Source organism: Dasypus novemcinctus, chromosome 10, assembly GCF_030445035.2.
Source record: "Dasypus novemcinctus isolate mDasNov1 chromosome 10, mDasNov1.1.hap2, whole genome shotgun sequence".
NCBI classification, from domain to species: Eukaryota; Metazoa; Chordata; class Mammalia; order Cingulata; family Dasypodidae; genus Dasypus; species Dasypus novemcinctus.
Window position 1 is genome coordinate 66084340 of NC_080682.1, and position 25495 is coordinate 66109834.

A 25495-nucleotide genomic window follows, 5' to 3' on the forward strand; every position below is an offset into this window, starting at 1 on the left:
GCAAACTGTCATATACAAAGGAGTCCCGATAAGACTGAGTGCCGATTTTTCATGAAGAAACCATGGAGGCAAGAACGCAGTGGGCTAAAATACTTAAAAAGTGCTGAAAGAAAAAACTGCCAGCCAAGAATTTTATATTTCTTTAAAAAATGAGGGAGAGATTAAGATATTCTCATAAACAAAAGCTGTCCTAAAGCAAAGCTAAAGGGAGTTCCTCAGAAGGAAATGAAAGGAGACTAGCTAGTGGTTCAAAGCATCATGAAGAAATAAAGACCTGCAGTAAGGTAACCATTTGCTAATTTTAAATGCCAATATTATTGTATTGTATTTATATTAGTCAGCCAAAGGGGTGCTGAGGCAAAGTGCCAGGAGTCTGTTGACTTTATAAAGGGTGTTTATTTGAGGTAAAAGCTTACAGTCCCAAGGCCATAGAAAGTCTAACTCAAGGTATAATAAAAGATATTTTCATACCAAAGTCAGCTACCACATGTGGAAGCAAGATGGTGGATGACCTCTGCCTGGTCTCTACTTTCTTCTTCCTCTTCAGGGTCCATGGTCCCAGCTTCTTCCAATATCAGCTGTAGGCTGGCATAGAGCTCATTTCTTTCTGGGCCTGCTCAGCTGCTCAGCTGCAAATTATTGGGCAAATGGCTCAGCTCTCCTTGGGGCTTTAAATGTTTGAGACTTCTCCTTTCTGTCACATGGCAGGACCGAAATGACAAAGTTCTCTCCTCTTTTGAGTCTACAGAGCTCTCTCTTCCCATGTGTTCTTCTGTATGAGTGTCCATTTATATCAGTTTAACAAGGGGGTGAGTACTCAATTTGAGCCATGCCTTACTGGTGTGGTCAAATCAAAACCTTAATCTTAACAGCTAATTTAATCAAGATAGCTCAGCTGAATCTAATGCATTCAAATGGTATCACACCCAAAGAAACAGATAAGTTTACAAACATAATCTCTCTTTTTGGGGATTCATAAATAATCTCAAACTGCCATAGTATTTTTTTGTATGTAATTCCACTTCCTACTTCCTACAGGTGCCAAATGAAAATGCATAAAATAGTAATGCTAAATCTAGGTTTTTGGTACAACACTAAAAGCAAATAAGTATAAAAGTAGGCATTAATGGAAGTTAGGAACAAAAAAGTTATAAGACATGCAAAGGTTAAAGAGAAAAATGGCAGAAGAAAGTCCTATATTATCAGTAGTGACTTTAAATGTAAAAGGATTAAACTCTCCAGTTAAAAGGCAGAGATTGGCAGAATGAATAAAAGGCATGACCCAGCTATATATGCTGTCTGCAAGAGACTCACCTTAAATTCAAAGGTACAAGTAGGATGATGGTGAAAGTTTAAAAAAATACCATGCAAGTAGTAAAAGAGAGATGGGGTGGCTATACTAATATGGGATAAAATAGGCTTTAAAGAAAGATGGTCATTACATAATGGTAAAGGGGACAATTTAACAGGAAGCTATAAATAAATGTGTATCTAACAGCAGAGGCCCAAAAAGCAAATATTGACATATTTAAAGGAGAAAATGATGTTTCTACATTAATAGTAAGAGACTTTAACCAATCACTCCCAATAATGGATAGAACATGTCATCATTAGATCAGTGAGGAATTTCAGGACTTGAACGATACAATAAATCAACTATCCCCAGCAGACATATATAGAACACTGCATACAACAAAAACAGAATATACATTCTTCTCGAGTGCACATAGGTCATTCTCCAGGATAGACCATATGTTGAGTTGCAAAACAAGTCTCAATAAGTTAAATATACTAAAATCATACAGTGTATATTCTCTGACCACAATGGAATGAGGCTAGAAATCAATAACAAAGAGAGAAAGGGAAAATTCACAAATATATGGAAATTGAACAATATACTCTTTAAAAACCAAAGGGTTGGGGAAGCAGCTGTTGCTCCTCAGTTGGGCTCCTGTCTACCATATGGAAGGCCCTGGGTTCATGTCCCAGGACCTCCTTGTGAGGCAAGATGGCCTGCACCTGCAGAGAGCTGACAGCATGTGCCCATGGAGAGCTGGTACAGTAAGATGATGCAACAAACAGAGACAAGCAGACACAGAGGAACATGCAGTGAATGGATACAGAGAGCAGACAACAAACAAGCCACAAAGGGGGGAAGGGGGGCATAAATAAATAAATAACTCTTAAAAATTTTTAAAAAACCAATGTGTTAAAGAGGAAATCAGAAGCAAAATTAGGAAATACCTTGAGGCAAATAAAAACAAAAATACTAGATATCAAAAGTTATGGAACGGAACAAAGGAAATGCTGAAAGGGAAATTTATAGCTCTAAATGCTTACATGAGAAAAGAAGAAAGACTTCACATCAGAAACCTAACCTCAAAACTGAAGAACTAGAAAAAGAAGAGCAAACTAAACCCAAAGCAACCATAAGAAAGGAAATAGCAAAGATAAGAGTGAAGATAAATGAGATACAAAAAAATAAAATAAAATAGAAAAAAAAAATGGTTCTTTGAAAAGATCAGTAAAATTGACAAACCTTTAGCTAGATTGAAAAAGAAAAAAAAGAGAGGATATAAAAAACAAAAATCAGATGAAAAGGGGAACATTACTACCCAACTCTGAAATAAAAAGGACTTTAAGTGGATATTATGAAACCTGTGTGCCAATAAATTAGATAACATAGGTGAAATAGATAAATTCTTAGATACACACAAACTACCTATATTGACTCAAGAAGAAATAGAAGATTTCAACAAACCAATTACTATTAAAGAGATTCAATCAGTAATCAAAACCTCCCAAAAGAGAAAATCCCAGGACAGGAATGATTCAAAGGAGAGTTCTATCAAACACTCCAAGAAATCTTAAATTCTGTTCAAACTCTTTCAAGAAACTGAAAAAGAGGGAACACTCCCTATAGCATTCTCTGAGGCTAATTCACCCTCATACCAAAGACAGACCAAGAAGCCACATGTACAAAAAACTGTACACCAATATCTCTTATGAATATGGATGTATTATTCTCACCAAAATGCTAGAAAACTGAATGCAACAGCACATTAAAAGACTAATACACCATGACCAAGTGGGATTTATCCCTGTTATGCAAGGTTGATTCAACATAATATCAATAAATATAATATACCATATTAACAGAATGAAGGAATAAACTACATGATCATCTCAATTGATACAGAAAAGACATTTGAAAAAAATACAGTCTCCTTTCTTGATGAAAACACTTAAAACAGTAGGAACAGAAGGAAACTTCCTTCCACATGGTAAAGGGCTTATATAAAAAAGGCCACATCTTATGAATTGTGAAAGACTGAAAGCTTTCCCTCTAAGATCAGGAACAAGACAAGGATGTCCACTGTTACCCACAATGTTATTGAACATTGTACTGGAGAGTCTTGCATCCAAACTAGAAAGGAAAAATAAAACTCCCACTATTTGCAGATGACATGATCCTACATATAGAAAATCCTGAAAAATCACAACAAAGTTCCTACAGCTAATAAATGAATTCATCAGTATGGCAGGGTACAAGATCAATACCCAAAAGTATCAGAAGAATTTCTATATGTAAGCAAGGAACAAATGGAAGAAGAAATCAGGAAAATAATTCCATTCACAGTAGCAAATGAAAGACTCATTTAACTAGGAATAAATCTAACCAAGGATGTAAAAGGCTTTTACACAGATGTTGTACAGAACAATGCTAAAAGAAATAAAGAAGACCTAAATATGTGTAAGGGCATTCTATGTTCAATGATTGGAAGACTACTTATTATTAAGATGTCATTACTACCCAAAGCAATTTAGAGAGTGAATACAATTTCAATGAATCTTCTAACAACCTTCTTTGCAGAAATGGAAAATCCAGTCATCAAATATATATGGAAAAGTAAGGGGCCCTGAATAGTTAAAACCATCTTGAAAAAGAAGTTAGAGGACTCAGACTCCCAGATCTTCAAACTTATTACAAAGCCACAGTAATCAAAAAAGCATGGTACTGGCATAAGTCAGCCATAGACACCAATGGACTAGAATTGGGAGCTCAAATACCAACTTTCTCACTTATGGCCACTTACATTTTACAAGATGAGAAAGACCACTCAATTGGGAAAGAATAGTCTTTTAACAAATGGTGTGGGGGAAATTGAATCACCATTTACAAAAAAGAGGAGGACCACTACTTTACACCATATACAAAAATCAACTCAAAATGTATAAAAGACCTAAGTATAAGAGGCAGAGCTAAAAACCTCCTAGAAGAAAATATAGGGAGGTACTTTCAGGACCTTGAATTAGGCAATGGTTTCTTAGACTTTATACCCAAAGCACAAGCAACAAAAGGGAAAAAAAAACCAGATAAATGGTGCATCATTAAAATGAAAACTTTTGTTCTTCAAATGACTTTATCATGAAAGTAGAAAGACAATTAGTGCAATGGGAGAAAATATTTGGAAATCATATATCTGATCAATATCCAGTATATATAAAGAAATCCTTCAATGTAACAATGAAAAGATAACCCAGCTTAAAAAAAACAACAAAAGATTTGAACATACATCTTTCCAGAGAAGACAGATAAATGGCTAGAAAGTACCTGAAAATATGCTCAACATTATTAGCCACCAGTGAAATGCAAATCAAAACCACAGTGAGATACCATTTCACACCCATTAGAATGACTTGCTTTTTAAAAATATTTAAAATATTTTTAAAAGATGAAGAGAAATAGGAACACACATTCATTGCTGTTGCAATGTAAAATGGTGGAACCACCATGGAGGACAGTTTTTTCATCAGAAAGCTAAGTATCAACCTCCCATATGACCAGGCAATCAAACAACTAGGTATATAGCCCAAAGAATTGAAAGTAGGGACTTGAACAGATATTGCACATCAATGTCCATAGTGGCATTATTCACAATTGCAAAAAGATGGAAACAACCCAAGGGAATCAGCAATTAAGCCTTAAAATGAACAGCGTTCCTAATCTGGAATGATGAAAATGTTCTGGTAATGGATGGTCTTGCTGGTAGCACAACATTGTGAACACAATTAAAAACATTGAAATATATATTTGATTATTATTAAAGGGGGAAATAGATTGTATATACAGTAACAGAACAAAAATTAAAAAGAAAATCCATGGAACTACACTACACAAACAGTGAACCCTAAGTTAACCATAGACTTTTAAGAATACAATATAATTAATACTACAATTAGAAAAATGTGCCATCACAATTGTAACAGATGTTCCACACCAATGGGGTAAAATATTGATATATATACTGTATTTTATACATGATTGTTCAGTAAACCCCCAACTTCTCTAATAAAGAAATAAAAACCTTGCTTTGCCTTGATAGTCCACTAGGTATTTTACCTGTGCCCTGGATCTTTCCCTTCCTCCTTCCCTAAAGACTTTCATTTATTTATGTATGTATTTATTTATTTATTTATATTATAACTAGAAATTTATTTATTTTATATTTTTAATTTATTTACTTATTTTTATTTATCCCTCTCCCGCCAATGGTTCTTTCATCTGTCAGCTTGTTGTTTGCTCACATTCTCCAGGAAGCAAATGGAACTGAACCTAGGACCTCCCACATGGGAAGCAAGTGCCCAATGGCCTGAGCCACATCTGATCCCCCTTAAAGACTTTTAAACTATTTTTTATTCATCTATATACTCTTTCCTCAATGTCTTCTCCCCTCCCCTCCTCTCTCCTTTCCTTTCTTCTGGTTCTTCATCTTCATCATTTAAACACATAATCTCAGAAGAGAGAGAGAAAAACTGAGTGGAAATGAGAAGGGGGGAGAGGGCGAGAGAAAGAATAAGAAGGAAGGAAGGTGGGAAATGGACTTGGCTCAGTGGTTAGGGCGTCCGTCTACCACATGGGAAGTCCATGGTTCAAACCCCGGGCCTCCTTGACCCATGTGCATCTGGCCCATGAGCAGTGCTGATGAGCGCAAGGAGTGCCCTGCCACGCAGGGGTGTCCCCGCATAGGGGAGCCCCATGCGCAAGGAGTGTGCCCCGTCAGAAGAGCCACGCAGCGCGAAAGAAAGTTCAGCCTGCCCAAGAATGGCACCGCATGCACGGAGGCTGACACAACAAGATGACACAACAAAAAGAAACAGATTCCTGTGCTGCTGACAACAACAGAAGCAAAGAAGAACATGCAGCGAATAGACACAGAGAACAGACAACTGGGACGGGGAGGCGGGGAAGGGGAGAGATATAAATAAATAAATAAATATTAAAAAAAAAGGAAGGAAGGAAGAGAGGGAGGGTGGGAGCTGAAGGGGAAGGGGTAGGGGGAGAGGGAAGAAAAGAAGGAAGGAAAGGAAACCTCACCAGACCTCTTTTCCATTTCAGCTATTGCACCTCTTCCTTCCATTCACAGATAAACTTCTAAAGCAAGTTTATTAAGTACCTACCACACATAAGTCACTCTGCTGGTATTGTGCTGGCCAACCTGCTACCTATTTTCTGCACATAGATATGACAACTCTTCCAAATTGTATTTCTTCTTCATGAACAATTTTCTGCCTCTATAATTTTAGTTTTCTAACCACATTTATCCCCTCTGGGTCTATAATACTAGTGTTTCCTTTAATACGGTTTACTATCCCATGTAGCCTTTTATCCTGATGCTGTGTGTGTTCCCACTATTTGGGTGTTAATTTGTGACTTTATGTGTGTATGTGTGTTCTTAGAAATTGCCTTGTCCCTAACTGACTGAAAACTTACAGGAAGGCTCTAAGGATCTCTGAGCCATAGTGGGATTTTTTCTTTCATACTCATCTGTAGCCTTGGAGGTAGGTCATCAGAAAGGTAGACATGGTATATGAAATCAGAACAAGCATAAGACAAAATGGCAAATACAAAGGACATGTACATTTGGGCTCCCCTATATCACCTTCTATGCTTTTATCTCTGCACCTGTGCTTTCTACTGATGTTATGTCCTTTCTTGTCAACTCAGATCTCCTAATTTAAAATTCTCTATGAATCCAGGGAGTGCCCTATCCTGTATACCTGTCTTTCTAGCATTTTCCCCTGAAAAAAACCTGTCAGCTATTTCATTTCAGCTCTGCCATATCTAAGAAAGCATTGCCAAATCCAAAAGGCTTCACCCTTTCTTTTCTTCTACATGTTTTACAGTCTTAGCTCTTTAGGTCCTAGATTCATTGAGTTCATTTTTGTACACAGGATGGGGTAGGGATTCAACTTCCTTCTTTTGCATGTGAAAATCCAATTTTCCAAGAATTATTTTTGGAAGAGACTATTTTTCTCTCCATTTAATTTACTTGCCACCCTTATTGAAAATTAATTGGCCATAGATGTATAAGCTCATTTCCAGACACCCAATTCCACTCCATTGTTCCATATGTCTACCCTTATGCCAATAAAACAGTTTTGATTACTGTGGTTTTGTAATGAGTTTTGAAATTAGGAGGTGTGAGACCTCCAATTTGTTTTTGTTCAAGCTTAATTTGGCTATTCAGGGCCCCATACAATTCCATATAAATTTAAGGATCAGCTTTTTAATTTCTGCAAAAAAGACTGTGGAATTTTGAATCTGCAGAACACACTGGGTAGTACTGCTGTATTAACAATACTAAGTCATCCAATCCATGAACACAGATGTCTTGTAATTTACTTAGATTCTTTAATTACTTTCTGAAGTGTTTTATAGTTTTCAATGGATGGCTTTCACCTCCTTGGTTAAATTTATTAGTAATATTTTATTCTTTTAATTGCTAAGTAAATATGATGGCTTTATTTCCATTTCAGATTGTTCATTGTGTATAAAAACAATGCTCTGCAATTTTGCTGAACTTGTTTATTAGTTTTAATAGTCTTCTTACATATTCTTTAGAGTTTGTATATAAAGGATTCAAGTTACCTTTTTTGAAAATGAAAATGGTTATATTATCTCTCTGCTTAAAATTATTTAGTAGCTTCCCATTTTCCTTAAGATAAAGAGCAAAAGTCTTAACTTGAACCCATACAACTGAATTACTTATTTCTAGTCTATGCCTCCAACCTCATCAAGTAGTTACCTATCTTTTCTGGTATTGAAAAATAAGATACCAATATCCCACCCTTCACCACCATCGTGATACTTAAATGACCTATGCTATGGTGGGGTCTGGCATCAATATTTTAAAAGATCCTCCAAATGATTTTAATGGGAAGCCAGAGATAAAAATCACATCTAACTCTTTCCTTTACCTACTTTAGACACTATTCAGCTTTCAAATCTCAATTCAAATTGCCTTTCTTTAAATTCACTTCTTCCCTTCCTTCTGGCCTTCACTCATGGTCCAGACTACAGCATTTACCTTTGTTATAAGCCATTCTAGCATCACTTACTTTTCTTTTAAGTCACTGAGCAGTTTGAAATTATAAATAGTATCCTAGTATTCAAAATTTTTAAACATTATATCTATAAGTGGAGACTTTAGTTCAGATTATCCTTATTCTGCAGTCACTGAAACACCCTTTTAGCTATATAAATACTGGTTAAACGGAAAAGAGTCCAACAGATTTTTGCATTTTTGTTGTTTTGTTTTTAACTTGCAGCACTTTCTCTTACTTGAATAAGCAGAGCTCCTAAGAGGGCCCTGGATAAAATTCATAAGGCATTTTGGGACTTCCAACTCAGCTTCAAAACTAATTACATCTATTTTGGAGAACTTGAGTTCTCCAGAAACAGCTTTTGGTGATGACTGAAGTGTGAGAATTCAGGAATGTCTGGATTTTCCTTTAGAAGCAGAAGAGGACTCCTTTGGGGTGAAATTCTCTGGAAAATAATATAGGGACAAGGTAGAGGAAGACTCAAAAAAGAATCAATACTTTCTGCCAAGAAAGCTAGGTGGCAGCTGTGAGCCAAGTCATATCACTTACGCAATTATGCGATTTTCATGTCTGACTCCTACACAGACTGTGAGTTTAGTGAAAGTCTACTTCACTCATTAAAGTGCCAACAGCTTGCACAGTGCCAGTCTAATTTCTATATGAAATGAATGAATAAATAGTTGGAGATATGTGAGCCAAACAATGTAATACCAGTTCTATTATAGAGTCTATGTATGAATGGCTTTGTGAGTAGATGAGGAAGAGACAACTTCATTTATATGGAGAAAAATTCACGAGGAAATAAAAAAAAATTCTGTTACAAGACTGAGTTTATTAGATTTTTACAATAAACAATTCTTGGCTTAGTTAATCACCAGTGATATGGGTATTCTGTGGAAAAGGGTCAATATAAGAACAAGGTGAAAAATCAATTTGTAACACTTTTTTAAAACTAGGCAATGTCTGAATAAATCCCTGCCTCATGGAGTCAAGGCATTATGAACTATTTTAATATATATATATTGACAGAGTCATAGTAAATATAAAAGGCCTAATTTTATAAGGCCACACCAAGTGATAGTTCAGTATTTCCAAATGTGTACACCTCAGAAAACTAATCCTAGGAGATGTGCAATTAAAAAAAAGTTGCAATGTCATATCTCTGGAACTGTAAATACTCTATCCCTTTCTTGGAGATTCACAAAGTTTATTAGTAAATTATCTAGATATGTTATCAAAGAATTAATCTCAGTTCTTTGACCTTGTCCTCCCATTTTTCAGAAAGCTGGTTAAAGCACAGTGATGGTAATTTTAATCCAGTTTAACTTGAATGTAATTTTATTTAATTTTATTATTTAATTTAATTAATTTTAATTTTCTCAATAGGGGAATGGTTGACTAAATCCCCAAGTTATAAGACCATGAACCTAATTAAAAAACAACAAAAAAGATGAGTTGGTGCCAAAAGGCCTATTGTACTGACAACTTAATTTACTGCTAAATATTAATAACAGAATCGGGTAGTATAATAGCATGTATGTTATATATAGGGGGATTTCTTTTATGTAAATATATATGTATGCATATTGTCCTATACTTTTAATTTTTTATATAATGGTGTCTTTTCTGTAATAGGATAAATATGTATTTTTTTTAAACCCTAGAATGAACTGAAAAAAATAAGAGTAGGTACTTTTAGATAATAACACTGTAAGATATGTGTTTTTTTCCTCCTGTCTATTTTTTCCCAGTGAGCACTGATACATTGTTTCATTAGAAAAAAAATAATGTTCTTTAAAGAATGCTTGGAAAAAAAGTTTTAAATAAAAATGACTGACAAGAAAATCACATATAATCCCACCATTGAAACAAAGGCATTAACAATTTAGCAAACTCCTTTCAATGTTTTATTTTCCTTTTCAAAGAGTTTTCTATTTTATGTAAGTATTCCTTCTTCAGTTTCTAAAATTGCAAAATTAGCCATGCTCCTTGAAAAATATTTAAATAATACAGAAATAAATAGCATAAAAAAGGAAAGCATATTTAAATATATATATATATATATGCATTTATTTGACATTTGGAAGAAAATAACAATATTCTTAAAAGCAATGTGCTACATAATTTCCATACTAAAATATAAGCAATCATGTCTGTTCTAGCATATTATATCATATAACTAATAATATTAAAGCACATACCTCCTTCTCCAACATCAAGCCTTCTGCTCTAAGGTTCCTTTCAAAGTTTTTTCTTTTGTCATATTGTATGTTTGATTTTCTATAAACAAGGATGTAATCAATCCGCTTTTTGCCATCTTTGAATAAAAGGCCACCAGATGCTACGTAATTCATGTCATTCTGCAAATAAAGCAATGATTATTAATAGTGTGGATTAGACAAGCACACACATTTGGCTGTTTGTTTGTCTTTTTGTTGTAGAAGTATGGGGCTGATGAATGAATTCAAGACCTCCTATGTGGGAAGCAGTGCTTGACCACTGGACCACTGAGCCATTTCTGCTCCCTTGAGTTGTTTGTTTTGCCTGTATTTTTTTTTTTTTTTTTTTTTTAGGAGGAACTGGGACCCAAACCTGGAACCTCCCATGTGTGAAACAGGCACTCGACTGCTTGAGCCATATCCACATCCCACAATTGGGTTTAAATCACTTTCATTTGGATATTGGCAGACCATAATTTTCAAAGGTGTGTTTTTATATCCTAATTGTGAGATATGGAAAGATGTTTAAAGAAAATTTGCCAGCTACTCTAGGAGACAAACTAGCAAACGATGTTCCAGGATTTGAAATTAGGCAGTCTAATTCTATGACATGGGCTCTCTGATGCTGGCATCAAACTGGTTTATAAATGGGAACATGGCTGAAAAGGGTAGTCTAGGGATGTAAATGTCAAGTGAAAGAAAGCTAGAGAATAACCTAGGGACTGAATAACACAGTAAACCCAGAGGTGAGTGAGATTTGTGGTTAATAGTACAAATTCAGGAATGTTCTTCTGTGAACTAAAAGGGGTGTACATCACTATTGCAGGTTGGTAGGAATGTGGAAAAGCATGGGAAAAATAAAATTTGTGTGACCTATGGACTGTGGTTAACAGCAATACTGTTTTATTATTGCATTAATGCCAAAGATGTACTGTGTTGATAATAGGGGGAGGAGTATGGAAAAAGTGTGCCAAATGTATGCTATGGACTGTGGTTGGTGGTAAAACTCTGATGATATTATCTCATAATCTATAACAAATACTCCACCAAAGTGTGATGTGTTGACGAAGGGGTGTTGTATAGGAATTCTATGCATGTGCATGATTGTTTTGTAAGTTCACAACTTCTATAATAAAAATATATTTAAACAATAATAATAGGGTGGGTTGGGGGAAACACACCAAATGTAAGTTAGTAGTAATATTTTAACAATATTCTTTCATAATTTGTAACAAATATTTCGAAACAATGCAAGGTGGTGGTGAAGGGGTGATGTATGGGATCTCTGTTTAATATTACACGTTTGTTTTGTAAGTTCTCAACTTTTACTATACACTTATTGTTTATGTATGTTTATGGATGAATGATATACTTCAATAATATTTTTAAAAGCTGAATGAAATGGATACGCTTTATTTGATAAGGCCCTGTAAATATATTATCAGCTAACATTTCCTGAGTATTTACTATCAGATGAAAATATAAGTGCTTTACAAGCTTTATCTTATTTAATTTCACAATTTATACTTCAAAGAAAAAGACATAATGCCTTTATCTTTATAAAATATGCCTTTATTATAAAGTAAATACATATTCAAAGATAAAAGCATAAAGAAAATAAGTTCTAGGAACTGAAACCAACATAATTTCTTGCGTTAAATAATACTTGAGCTAGGCATTATTTTCCTAAACCTCTGTTCAACAATACTGATACCAAACAATAACTTAGCTGCTTTCTTTAGGGAATATGTGCTCCTCAAAATAAGCCCATGAACCAACAAAAACACCTCATTTACCAAGACTAATAGTTTGTTCATCAAGACTGCTTCAAGAACTTCACCGTAGTATTGCCCACCAATACAAAACTATATCATCATAAATCCTATTTAATTATCAAGCAAATCCCTGCCTTGCAATACCTACCTTAAAATCACCCAGTGCAGGTCCTAACACCTTAAGAAAACACTCTTTCCTAACTTCATCCTTTTGAAACACTACTAGGACTATCCAGGTGATATTTTCATTTGCTGAAGTGTGTTTAATAAACTCCGCTTTATTGATCAACACATTTTCTTGATGGTCTTCTTAGGGGCTTTCCCAGTAGATTGTCCAAGATCACTGAAGAACCAAGGCTTGAATCCAATTTTGTCTGACTTCAGGTATGAGTTCTTAGCTACCATCTGCTTTTCTGTCCTTCTCCCACAGCACACATTTTCCTTCAAATTATCTGGGCATTTATACTAACTCTCTATTCCATGCTGCACATATATAGGCACTCCTTAGATTAAAAAAATTTCCTGGCCTCTAGGATTTTCCAGATAATTTCACACAAAGGTATCCCAGACTTCTTTAGAGCTCCCTGATTGAGAGATGTAGATAGCTCCAGATGAAAAAAATCGGAACCAGAGTATCTTAAAGAGAAAAGATATCTGAGAAGCTGTCATTCTACAGGGACAGGTTAAGTTGCCTCAGGAGCCTCAGATTGGCTCTGACTTTTTAGAGTGAAAAGGTTTAAATGTGTGAATTCAGAAACAGATATTCCCAAGCTCAAGGACAAGAAGGCTTTGCACAGCCTTGTCTTCAATGAATGGACATGTTTTGATTTTGGCAAAGTTATGTTATTGGATTAGATATCACAAAGTTACTAATACCAGGGGAGTCACCAGATATATACTGGAGTCGCATAACAATTTTAATAGTGACAATAATGATTTAAAAAATAGCCATCACTTACTGAATATTTGTTACATGCCAGGATTGTGGGAAGTACTTTGTAAGGATATTTAACTTAGTCTTCATAACCCTTTGGTAGATATTGACCTAAGTACACAGAGTCAAAGAGGTTAAGTGACACTCCAGAAGTCATACAAAAGAAAATATTGGAGCCAGAATTCGCACCTATTTCATATCTTATATGGTGGTCTTGAAAATTATATTTAATAACATAAGAAGCATACACAAGTATACATTCCTAGTTTTGGGGCTTGAGCAGTTACAGACTGATTTCCGAAGATTAACAGAAAGAAAGTCATTCACAGCTCCTAAATGACAAGACACTATTCTTGGCCACAGATGACACACTTTGGCTTCTAACAATCCTTTACCTTTGTCATCAGTGTCACTAATGACTACCCATTGTTGTATCCAATTATAAATTTCTTACTTTACCTATCAGTAGTAAATCAGCCTTTCCTTAACACATGCTTTCCATTTGACTCCCAGGACATATTACCTATTTGGATTTTCTCCTACTTCAGTGGTATTTAATGGTTTCTCTTTTCTCTGTGATCTGTTTATGAACCAGTTCTTGGTTCTCTTAACTTCTATCTTCATATTCTATCCCATATTATTTCTTCTAGTCTCATGGCTTTAAGTAACCATCCAATGTGGATTAATTCCTAATTTATATTCATAAGTTTGTATATGTAACTGCCTTCTTCATTATTTTCACTTGGATGTCTAACAAACATCTCAAAATTAACTGTCCAAAATGGAATTCCTTATCTTCTCCAGGTTCCTCCACAGAATTCTTCATTCTGATTGATTATAACTCCAATTGCTCAAACCAAAATCAGTGTGTCATCTCTTATACCTCTACTTATCTCATCTAACATCTAAAGCATCAGGAAATCCTTCAAGTTATATTTGGAATCTGAATACTGTCTAAAACTTTCAATCTTGCCACTCTAGTCTGAATCATAATCATCTCTTGATTGTTTGGCTGGATTATTACAATAGCCTAACTCAATCTCCTTGCTTCTAAGCACTGCTTTCCTAAATTCAGTACTTAACATGACAGTTGTGTTACTGGAGTGATCCTTGAAAATATAAATCAGATCGTAAGACTCCTCTGCTCAAGATCCTCCATTTCTCCTCCATGTTAATTGTCACTCTTGATTCTATTTCCCCCCTATATTTTTCCTTATCACCAGCTAATTTAGAACATGCTTTAGAACACTAAGTAATTTATTTATTAGCTTTTATTTATTGTCTGTCTTCCACCACTAGAATATAAATTTTGTGAGGGAAAGGAAAAGGACTTTAAATTGTTTTGTTTACAGAGTATTCTAAGCATCTAATCCCAGCCTGATGGTAGTCATTACAAACATCTGTGGAAGGAAGTTAGGAAAGAAAGGGGGAATCCATAATTCTGCATATCCAAGTAGAGTCAAGCTCAAGAATATAAAGCCAAGAAAAAAATTGTGTGGTCATTTAACATCTTCTTTCCGATATTTATAACAGGTTCAATTAAAAAGGTTAAAAAGAAGAATCCCAGTTGTAGAATAACTGCAATACTAATGGATTTCCCCTCTGATTTCTAGCTGTGACCTACTATCTTCAAGCATTTTCATGCTGGTATAAAATGATTTTTTTCTTTGACATTACTTTTATTTAAAGGTTACTTCTCATCTTCTCTAATCCTGTATTAAGTATAAATTGAGCCTTATGCTACTAATGACTTATTTAATCCAATATGAAGGTAAATGTTCTTCAATGAGAAGACTTAGAAATGAAGTGAGTGGCTATTAGGAAAACTATTAGAAGAAAGTTTTAAATTATTTTACATGCTTTTCATCTTTCAAAGTGCAGCATGCACTGAAAATGGAACCTTGATAGTTACTGTTAACCATTACTCTAATTCTAACTGTAATAAGGGTAACTCTCCCAGAGAGCAGCCACTTTAGAATAGATAAAATCTACATATTTCTGTCAATAAATGACCTTGGGTTTTATATCCAAGTTTTGTTTCTCTCTCTCTGAGTGGATATGTTTGCATATCAGACTTTATTATCCAGAATTTTATCAACTCTAAATTATTGATTTGTTTTACCAGGACAATGAGAAGTAGACTTCAAAATGGCAATAGAGAAGAATAGTGAGCTTTAGAAATCTCTTCAGAATTATGAATAAAGAACCCATTTAGTTTAGGATTAAGAATATTATATTTTCTTCAATATTTATGGTAACAATTAACCAAGATGTTTGATTTACTAAGTTTTAAACCTCTTAGATAAGAAGAATTGATAATTTATTTTATATATCATTTTATCTTGATACAAAAATGACTACTTTTTAAATTGTTTAATATAATAATAGTAGGTTAAACATGAAATCAAGACTCATCCTTTGAGTCATCTGGAACTGTGAAATGTTTTCCAATTACAATGTAAAATACATTCAACTGAGAGTTACAGTTCTCACAATTATTATTCCTATGAGACAGAATAAAACTAGCTTTTTTCAGGGAAGCTGGGATGCAGATCATTCATCAGGTATCTAATCTTTTCAGTTTTGAAAACAATTCAATCATTTAACGCTCTGCAAACATTGAAGCTTACATACTTTTGGAAAATCTAGTCTTCATAAAGAATGTCTGCAAAATAGGCAACTTGTGGCTCATGTTCAGGAGCAACCGTTTGCAATTATTTCAACCCATTTGCAAAATGGCAGCAGAGGTCTGTCCATTTGTATGAGAACATGTTTTAGGGCATCCTTCAAATAAAATCATGGAGGTAACTGCTTGTTTTTGTGGGATGTTTATTGTTACGGAATTTTTTTTTCTTCTCACCCTAACAAGCACTTATTGTATACTAAATGTATACTAGGTACTGTGCCACATTCTAGGAATAAGACAGAGACCGAATACTTTCAAGATTTCAGCATCTATTACAATATTATTTAATAAATGCAGGAATAGAGGTATGAGCAATAAAGAATTAAAGAATGTCACAGTGTAGTAAAAGGAATGCTGACTAATGGGTAGCTTGCCAATAGGGTCACCTTATCTTGGTGAATTTACCGCAGTCCTCTCTCAAGCAGAAACAAATTAAGTTGTATCATTAATCCATAATTGATGATGAGATAGCAAAATGCATTATGATGCACTGGTTAAGGGGTTTTGATTGGGACCCAGACAGACTTGATTATAAATATAAATCTATTTATTAGTTGTGTGTTCATAGACATTTAATTTAACTTCACTTCTGAGTCTCAGTTTTTATAGGTTCTAAACAGAAATAATATTGCCAACACTGTAAGATTGTTTTTTATGATGACATGGTATATTGCAGGAAGAGCAGTCCAGTAGTACCTGACTCACCTTAAGAGCTCAGAAAAATGTTAACTAATATCACAAGAAAATAAGGTAAAATGTGTATATAATTTTTTGTTTTTATTTATTTTTTTAATATTACATTAAAAAATATGAGGTCCCCATATACCCCCCACCCCCCTCACCACACTCCTCCCCCCATAACAACAATCTCCTCCATCATCATGAGACATTCATTGCATTTGGTGAATAAATCTCTGAGCACTGTTGCACCTTATTGTCAATGGTCCACATCATTGCCCACATTCTCCCACAGTCCACCCAATGGGCCATGGGAGGACATACAATGTCCGGTAACTGTCCCTGCAGCACCGCCCAGGACAACTCCAAGTCCCGAAAATGCCCCCACATCTCATCTCTTCCTCCCACTCCCTACCCCCAGCAGCCACCATGGCCACTTTCTCCACAACAATGCCACATTTTCTTGATTACTAAACACAATAGTTCATGAATAGAATATCAGTAAGTCCACTCTAATCCATACTCTACTCCTCCATATCCTGTGGACCCTGGAATGGTTGTGTCCACTTCACATCTATATCAAGAGGGGGCTTAGATTTCACATGGATGCTGGATGCAATTCTCCTGCTTTCAGTTGTAGGCACTCTTAGCTCCTTGGTGTGGTGGTTTACCTTCTTCACCTCCATGTTAGCTGAGTGGGGTAAGTCCAATACACCAAAGTGTAGGAGCTCAAGTCTGTTGAGGCTCAGGGCCTGGCTATCACATGGTCAGTCCAGAGATTCAGGTCCCCTGGGTAGTTGGTGTATACAATTTGAATTGAGATTTTACTTTTTGTTTCCAATTATCCAAATTATTTCTTTTTCAGGACAAAGGTAGCTGGAAACATAGATAAGTAATCCAAAGGATGTTGGTGTGAATATGGAATTGGAGCAAAGGGAAGTGGAAATATACTGCACATACAATTGTGAAACATGACATACTACCAAAAGCAGGCAGAAAACAAATACTTAGCTTAATAAATATAAGATGAGCACCTATATAACCCCTGCCCAAATTAAGAGACCAACTCCCCCACAAGTACCCTTCATAACCTTTTTCTCAATTACAATGCCTTCCATTCCCCCAAGTCAATCGTGTTCCTGTCTTTTATGGTAGGTTATCACATCTTTTTCTTGGTTTATCACATAGGTTTATAGTCTTAAACACTAGATTTTAGCTCTGCATATTTTTGAACTTTACATATACATAATCATACAGTGAATAATATTTTATGCCTAGCTTCTTTTGTGCAATATTATGGGTACAAAATTCATTCCTAATTTTCATGTAATGGTAGTTCAATTTTTTCATTTTTATATAGTATATTCCATTTTATGAAGACTACAAAATTTTACTTATGATTTCTAGTCTTAATGGGCACTTGGATTGTTTTCAGTCTTGGTTATTACAAATAAAAGCAGTAATAAACCATGCATATGTCTTTGCAGTATATATGAGCTGAATTTCTATCAAGTATGAACCCAGAAGGAAAAGCGCCAGTTCATAGGGAATGCATATTTACAATTTAACAGATAATGCCAAATAACATTCTAAACTAATTTAAATCCTTATCAGTAAAGTCTTAGTCACCCTTGCTCCATAACTTTTTTTTAGTCTTTAAAAAATAAACAAAAATACTCAAATGAATTTTGTTTTAGCCATTTACAAGGAGGAGTAGTTAGTAGCAATTTACATTCCCATAATTACAGATAACTTTTTCAAATGATTTGTATTTCTATAGGTGATCTAGATAGTGAGACCTTTGGCATTTATGTGTGTTCAAATATCTTTCCTCTGAGGCATGATCTTTCACTATTTTAATGATATTTTGCAATACAGAGAAATTCGTAATTTTAATGTAGTCAGATTTATTGATGTTCTCTTTAATGGTTAGTGTTTTTGTTTTCTGTTTCAGAATTTTTTCCTTATCCAGGATCATGAATATTTTCTTCTTCATTATTTTCTATAAATGTACTATTTTCACTTAACATCTGGATCTAGTGTATCAGAATTTATTTTGTTGTATAAGATATACAGACATTTTATTATTTCCCTATAGTTAGCCAATTGTTCAAGCATCATATAGTAGTACAAAGACCTCATTCCCCATTGCTCTATAGGTGTCCTTTTGTCATTTAGTTCCCATATATGGGAATACTGAATAGTATAAAGATATTTCTAATTCACATTTATTTCTGGATTGTTCATGGTCCCTTTACCAACTCTTTGATTAATGAAACACTTTACCCCAGTTTGCTGATCTTGACCTAGGATGGAACCTGTTATATACAGGCCCTGATTCAATTACTGGTGTCTTGCAAAGTTTCATCTAACATGGCTTGGTGGGAATGGAATTTTCTCCCTGATTCCTGATTCCTGATCTATGCTTAAAAATGGGATTTATTGTGCTATGCTGTGTACAAAAGACTACATTCCTTCCCAGCATGCACAGCTCTCAGGTGCTGCCATACCTGCTCCTACCCATAATGCTCCTTTTATCTAGATATATATATTCAGAACAACCAACTACTGCTGTGCCTATTTACTGGGTTTTTCTGTTCCTGATTGGATTTAGAAAGCGAGTCACAGCTGGGCAAGACAAACAGAACAGAGCATGGCTTTGACCTACTTAAAAGACAGTTGCTGTTAAGAAAAGCAATAGATGCTTAGTTTTCTGGGCTGTGTGGCCCCAGCAGCCCAATCTTTAAGGACAGACAATGGGCCAGGTTGGTCAAACATTCCTCTATAATTTGGGTGTCCATCAGGCAGGTTTCAGTTTTTAAGGCCATGCAAGGGTTTGTGTTATAGGTTTATGTTTCTTAACTCTATCATATTAACTCTGCAAATAGCGGAACTCTTTTTCATTAACTTTCAGTGCTAATGTTTTTTTTTTTTTATTGTAACTTTAATAGAAAATTAGGAGATGAGAGTCTAGACACTCTTAGCATGATGTCGTATTTTACCCAGAAGTTCTATTAGACAAAAAAGTTAATTAGACAAAAATCCAAGCAGGCTTGGTATGTAGCTGTAATTTATGTCAGGGTTACAGACATTTCCTCATAACTCTTAAGGACCATACCTATTATAGAGAACAAACCAAGTTGTTTTTTTCACTTCAGACAAATAAGAAACAGTTTTTCATGTAAGTCACCTACTTACAACAACAAAAATAACACCTATTAAAAACAAACTAACAGAAAGCACATCATACATTTTGGTTCAGAAGAAATTCCACACACTGGTGGAAATTTAGTAAGTGCTGCAGAATTAATTAAAATCCTGTTTCCTCTGTTAGAGAAATTTTTCATTTAAAAATGGTTTAAGTATAGAGAATAACATTTTAATTTTCTAAGTAACCTAGGGTTAAAAGTCTATTAATACATGTATATTCTATTTCATCTAACTTAAGTAATCATGATGTAAGTTCTCCTATGTAAATCACCTTTAATTATGAGTTCTAGGAATGTCGAAAATCACCCAGGTGCTGTACAGGGATGGCTTTCAATGATGATGAGAATCTGTCCAGGCTTACTGCCTCCTTATGTCAACACTTCTTCTAGTTCACATGGTTATCGGAAATACAAATCCTTTCTAAATCAGTAACTCTGGAATATTCTTTATCAGATAGCAGCAACTCTACACAATTGTACTCTAGTTTCTATCACAATACGGCAAAAATAAGTGTTAAGAAAATAGTAATAACTAATAAAGTAATACTTAAAGAAATAATAATGATAAATATGCTAAGCAGAAACCAAACACTAGGCTAAGAACTTTGCATATATTAACTTATTTCATGCCCACAAAACTGAAAGAGAAATAATGTTTTCCCATTTCACAGATGCAGAAACTGAGGCATAGACTTTAAAACAGAGGGAAAAGTATTTGTATTCTCTGTATTCACAACCACTGCTGTGATACAGTATCAAGGAACACTGAAAAAACATAATAATATATTTTACATTACTCATCATCACTGAAGTTGCTGCTTATGGAAATATAGAATTCATCTGCTGAATTGGCTTTCTAATCTGAGGCCCATAAAATTTCATAAAATAGGACAGCATGTAAGAAACTCACAAGGTGCCCTGCCACAGAACTGCAGAAGTCTTGCCCTGAGACCTGTCAGGAAATACTGTACAGGAAACTTGGGTGTATCTGTACTACATTGCCTCTTCCCTAGCGGTACCAGTTAAATGTAAATGCCAAGAGGCACTTTCAAGTTACAGAGAATACCTAAAAGAAAACCTAAGGACCATATTTTATTTCATCTAGCTGCACACATGATCCTTCCTCTTTAATAAATCATAGCAATTGCTCAACAAATATTTATTGTATGTCTCTGCTCGGAATGCTTGTAGTCCTTGAGAACACAGAGATGAACGTGACAAAAAGAGGTGGTCTCCTCACAGAGCTTACATTCTAGGGTGAAGGAAGATATAGTAAATAAGTAAAATAAAATGCAGATAAGTGAAATAAAAAAGTTTAGAGCATTGGAGGAACATCAGTAGGGTTCATTTTAAGTCATTAAAAAGAGATAGAAGCAAGCCCTTTTAGTGGATTAAAAGTAAAACCATAGTGAATTTAAGTTAGGGGAATAAGATTCAAGAAATAGACAATATTGTCTATATTAAACAATATATAAACAAATATATTAAACTATATATATATAATATATTAAACAATATATAAACAAATATTGACAATGTTGTCAATATTAAAATAATGTCATATTTCTTTTTAGATAAAAGGGGAATAAGAGTATCATAATTCCCATAGTTATTGTGAGGTAAGGATTAAATAAAATTATGTACATAAGATGGTCTCTTGCTCATTTTAATATCCTATCATTGAACTTATACATTGGGCAATAAATATATGTCAAATAAAAGGATGAATAAATGATAGGTGTAAATATTTTTTAAAGATATATGCATGCTTATTATCACTATTATTATTATAATTATCTGAGGTTACTAACTAGGGATATATAGGACAGGGAAAAAAGTTCTAAAGAGGAAGCCCTCTGTCTAGTCAGAGAAGTGAATACAAAAACAGGTTTCTTAGAAAATTTAGTTTCTAAAGTAGCTCCTAAAATTTTACTTCATAAAGAAAAGTGATCAATGGGATCAGGCCATTGTAAACTTAACAAAACTGGATACTTATATTTGTGCTATTAGAACATCTCATTGATTTAATTTTGATTAAATTGACTCAAAGTATGCTCACAAGTTATGAATTTGTGCAAAACTTCAAACCTGTTTCATTCAGCCAGAGCACATCATCTGGACAAGTGAATCTGGTTTTATTTTACCTGTTTTTTGACAAGTATCAGCTGGTATATTTTAGTTTGTTCAAGAAGATTCATTGATAAGGGCATATTTTAATGTATCAGAATAACATTTTATGGCAAATATTTTAGTTATCCATTTTTTAAAAATTACCATGAATTTAACTGCTTTATTTATTTTTTTAAAGATTTATTTATTTATTTATTTCTCTCCCCTTCCCCCCCACCCTGGTTGTCTGTTCTCCGTGTCTGTTTGCTGCGTCTTGTCCGTTTCTGTTGTTGTCAGCGGCATGGGAATCTGTGTTTCTTCTTGTTGCGTCATCTTGTTGGGTCAGCTCTCCGTGTGTGCGGCACCTGCGCATCAGCACTGCCCATGGGCCAGCTCCACACGGGTCAAGGAGGCCCTAACCACTGAGCCAAGTCTGCCGCCCCCAATTTAACTGCTTTAACAGCACACATCTGTTCTTGAACATTTCTGAGTCAGGAGTTCAAAGTTCAGGCCTGGCTTAGCACGGTTCTTTGTTTAGGGTCATACAGGCCATAATCAAGTCTGGAGGACTGTGTGAAGAGAAGCCCGTTCCAAGCTCACTCAGTTGATGGCAGGATTCATCTCCTTGTAGAAGGAATGAGCACCCAGGTTTCTTGCCGGCTGTCAGCTAGAGGCCACCCTCAGCAACTAGAGGCCTCACAGTTCCTATAAGCTTGAAGGTCCTTGCCAGGTGGACATTCCCAGCATGGCTGCTTACTTCAGCAAGCCAGCAAAGTGAGCCGCTAGAGTGAGTCTACTAGCAAGATGGAGGCTAACATAATGTAGCATAGACACAGGTGTGAAAGCCCATCACTTATTTTTTATTTTAATTTTTTTTAATTTTTAAATTTTATTTGTCTTTTTTTTTTTAAGATGCATAGATCACAAAAAATACTACCTAAAAAAAAAGAGGTTCCCATATACCCTACACTACACCCCATCCCCACTCCTCCCACATCAACAACCTCTTTCATCAGTGTGGCACATTCATTGCATTTGGTGAATACATTTTGGAGCACTGCTACACAGCATAGATTATAGTTTACATTGCAGTTTACACTCTCCCCTGTACATTCAATGGGTTATGGCAAGATATATAATGTCCTGTATCTGTCCCTGTAATATCATTCAGGACCCATCACTTTTGCCTGTTCTAGTGTTTAGAAGAAAGTCATAGGGGAGACGATTATACTGTGGTGTGGCCACCAGTAAGTAGGTATCATAGAGGCTATCCTAGAGTCTGTCTGTTACAATAAGGTTTATGTATTAGATAAATCAAAATTAAAGATCTGGTTTTAAAGATTAAAAGGCTGGTAAACAAATAAAAACTCTGATCTCTGATCTAATCTGATGTTAATGAGTCTCACAAATCAACTGGAACACAAAGTACGAACTGCAGAATAAGGCATCCTTTTTTTGACCTAAAATAAAGCCTGATATGTAAAATCCTCCCAGTAAATTCTAGCACTCTTTCAGAAGTAATGTGTAAAAACAGAAAAGCAGGGTAGGGATTCTAACACTATGGCAACAAACAATTTCAAATCACTCATACAAAAAAAAAAAAAAATCACCTAGAAATGCTAGATAAAATCTAATAGCTATCCTTTGAAATACATAGAAAAATTAGCAATAAAGTAAATAAAACACCAGTTGCAAGGTAGGAAAAAAGAGGCAGAAAATCTTAATAATGGCATCGTGGTAAGTTGATGCTTAGCAGCATGACACTAGAAATGAATAAGAAAAATAATAACGATAGCAACAAAAATTTAAACATTTGTTTATGTAGAAATAAAACTTCTAAATAACTAATAAGTCAAAGAAATAAAATGCAGTGGAAGCTAGAAAATAATGAAACTGAAATGAAAAACATTGAATTGTACACTTTAAATGTATAAATTGTATGCTGTGTTAATTATGTCAATAAACCTATTAAAAACCAATTCCAAGGAAGCAGATGTGGCTCAGGCAGTTGAGCACCTGCTTCCCATATAGGAGGCCTTGGGTTCAGTTCCCAATACTTCTTAAAAATAAATAAATAAATAACAAAAATCTAACTCAGGGGAATTGATGTGGCTTAGTGATTGAGCCCCAGCTTCCCACATACGAGGTCCTGGGTTCAGTCCCTGGCCCTAGACAATTCCAGATGAACTGTTGATTGCAAAATGCACAATTACAGTTTCTAGAAGTTAATATAGGGAAATATATTCAGGAAATCAGACTAAGTAATTATTTCTTAAGCAGGACACAAAAAAGAAACTATTAATCAATCATTATTAGAGCATTTTCATTATTACAATAATAATAATAAACAGACAAAATCTCTACCCCTTAATAATCACCTCTTAATCTCTTTATGCTTTCCCTGCTGCACATAACTGCTATTCTGTTTCCAACTTTCTAATTTATTTGTATTTATATTTTTTATAGATGGAATCAAACCAAATTAATTCTAAAATTCATAAAGTGCAAAGAACCTTTGATAGAAGTTTTGAAAAAGAATCAGTTGATGACATAGCCTACAAAATACCAGTATTTATTTTAATTCCATAGTAGTTAAGATAGCATGGTATTCATGCAGGAATACACAAATATAAGAAATAGAATTGAGAACCCAGAAATTTACCTGCATATATATATGACAGAGATAAAATTATAATTCTGTGTAGAAAGGGTGAACTTTTCAATAGTTAGTATTGAGAAAATCAATTATTTTCATGAGAAAAGAAAATTCTTCCTAACAATATATAAATAAATACATCAAAAGGAATAAATATTTAAAGGTGAAAAGCCAAATTTTAAACAATAAAATATAGGAGGGTATTTTTATGACTTTAGTAGGAAAGTTTTACTTGATTTTAACAAGGAAAAAAATGTGCTGCCAGTTACAGAGGAAATAGCTAGCAAACTGCACTAAGATCAAGTATAATCTTATCATCAAAAGATAATTTAAAAACAATGGGAAGTCATAAAATAGGAGAAGCTATTTTACATCCATATAATCAATAAAGGATTAGTCTTTCTTAGCTATAAAATAACTCCTATAAATCAATAAGAAAAAGCAAATAACATAAAAATGTAAAAAGATACTCATAGGTACTTAGCAGAAGAGAAATCATACAATGACCATTAAAATTTAAAAAATGCTCAACATTGCTAATGTTTAAATATAGGCAATTTAAAGCTAAGAAATGTAATTCCACATATATCAAATTCACAAAAAAATGTAGTCTGCAAATACCAAGAAGTTGAAAGAATCTTTACTGCCCTATATTTTTGGTGGTAGTGGTATAAGCAGTTTGGAGAAATATCTGGCAGTATCTACTAGGACTGAAGAAGCACATAACATGAAACCCAGAAATTAACTCCTATATTCAGAAGCCAAAAAATCTCTCATGTACAAGAAGCGACCTACAAGAATGTTTATACTTTCATTATCTGGAACAGCAGAAGACGGGAAA

General features: G+C 34.4%; 1 protein-coding gene across 7 annotated transcripts in view; it reads right to left on the minus strand.

The window, feature by feature from the left end:
* Positions 1-25495, minus strand: part of ANO3 (anoctamin 3) — a 312028-nt gene that overhangs the window by 143640 nt on the left and 142893 nt on the right. For all 7 annotated transcript variants that reach the window (XM_058305623.1, XM_058305627.1, XM_058305625.1 and 4 more), the window contains one exon: positions 10590-10748. In XM_058305623.1, the coding sequence (XP_058161606.1) occupies positions 10590-10748 (159 nt within the window). The remainder of the gene's footprint in view (positions 1-10589; positions 10749-25495) is intronic.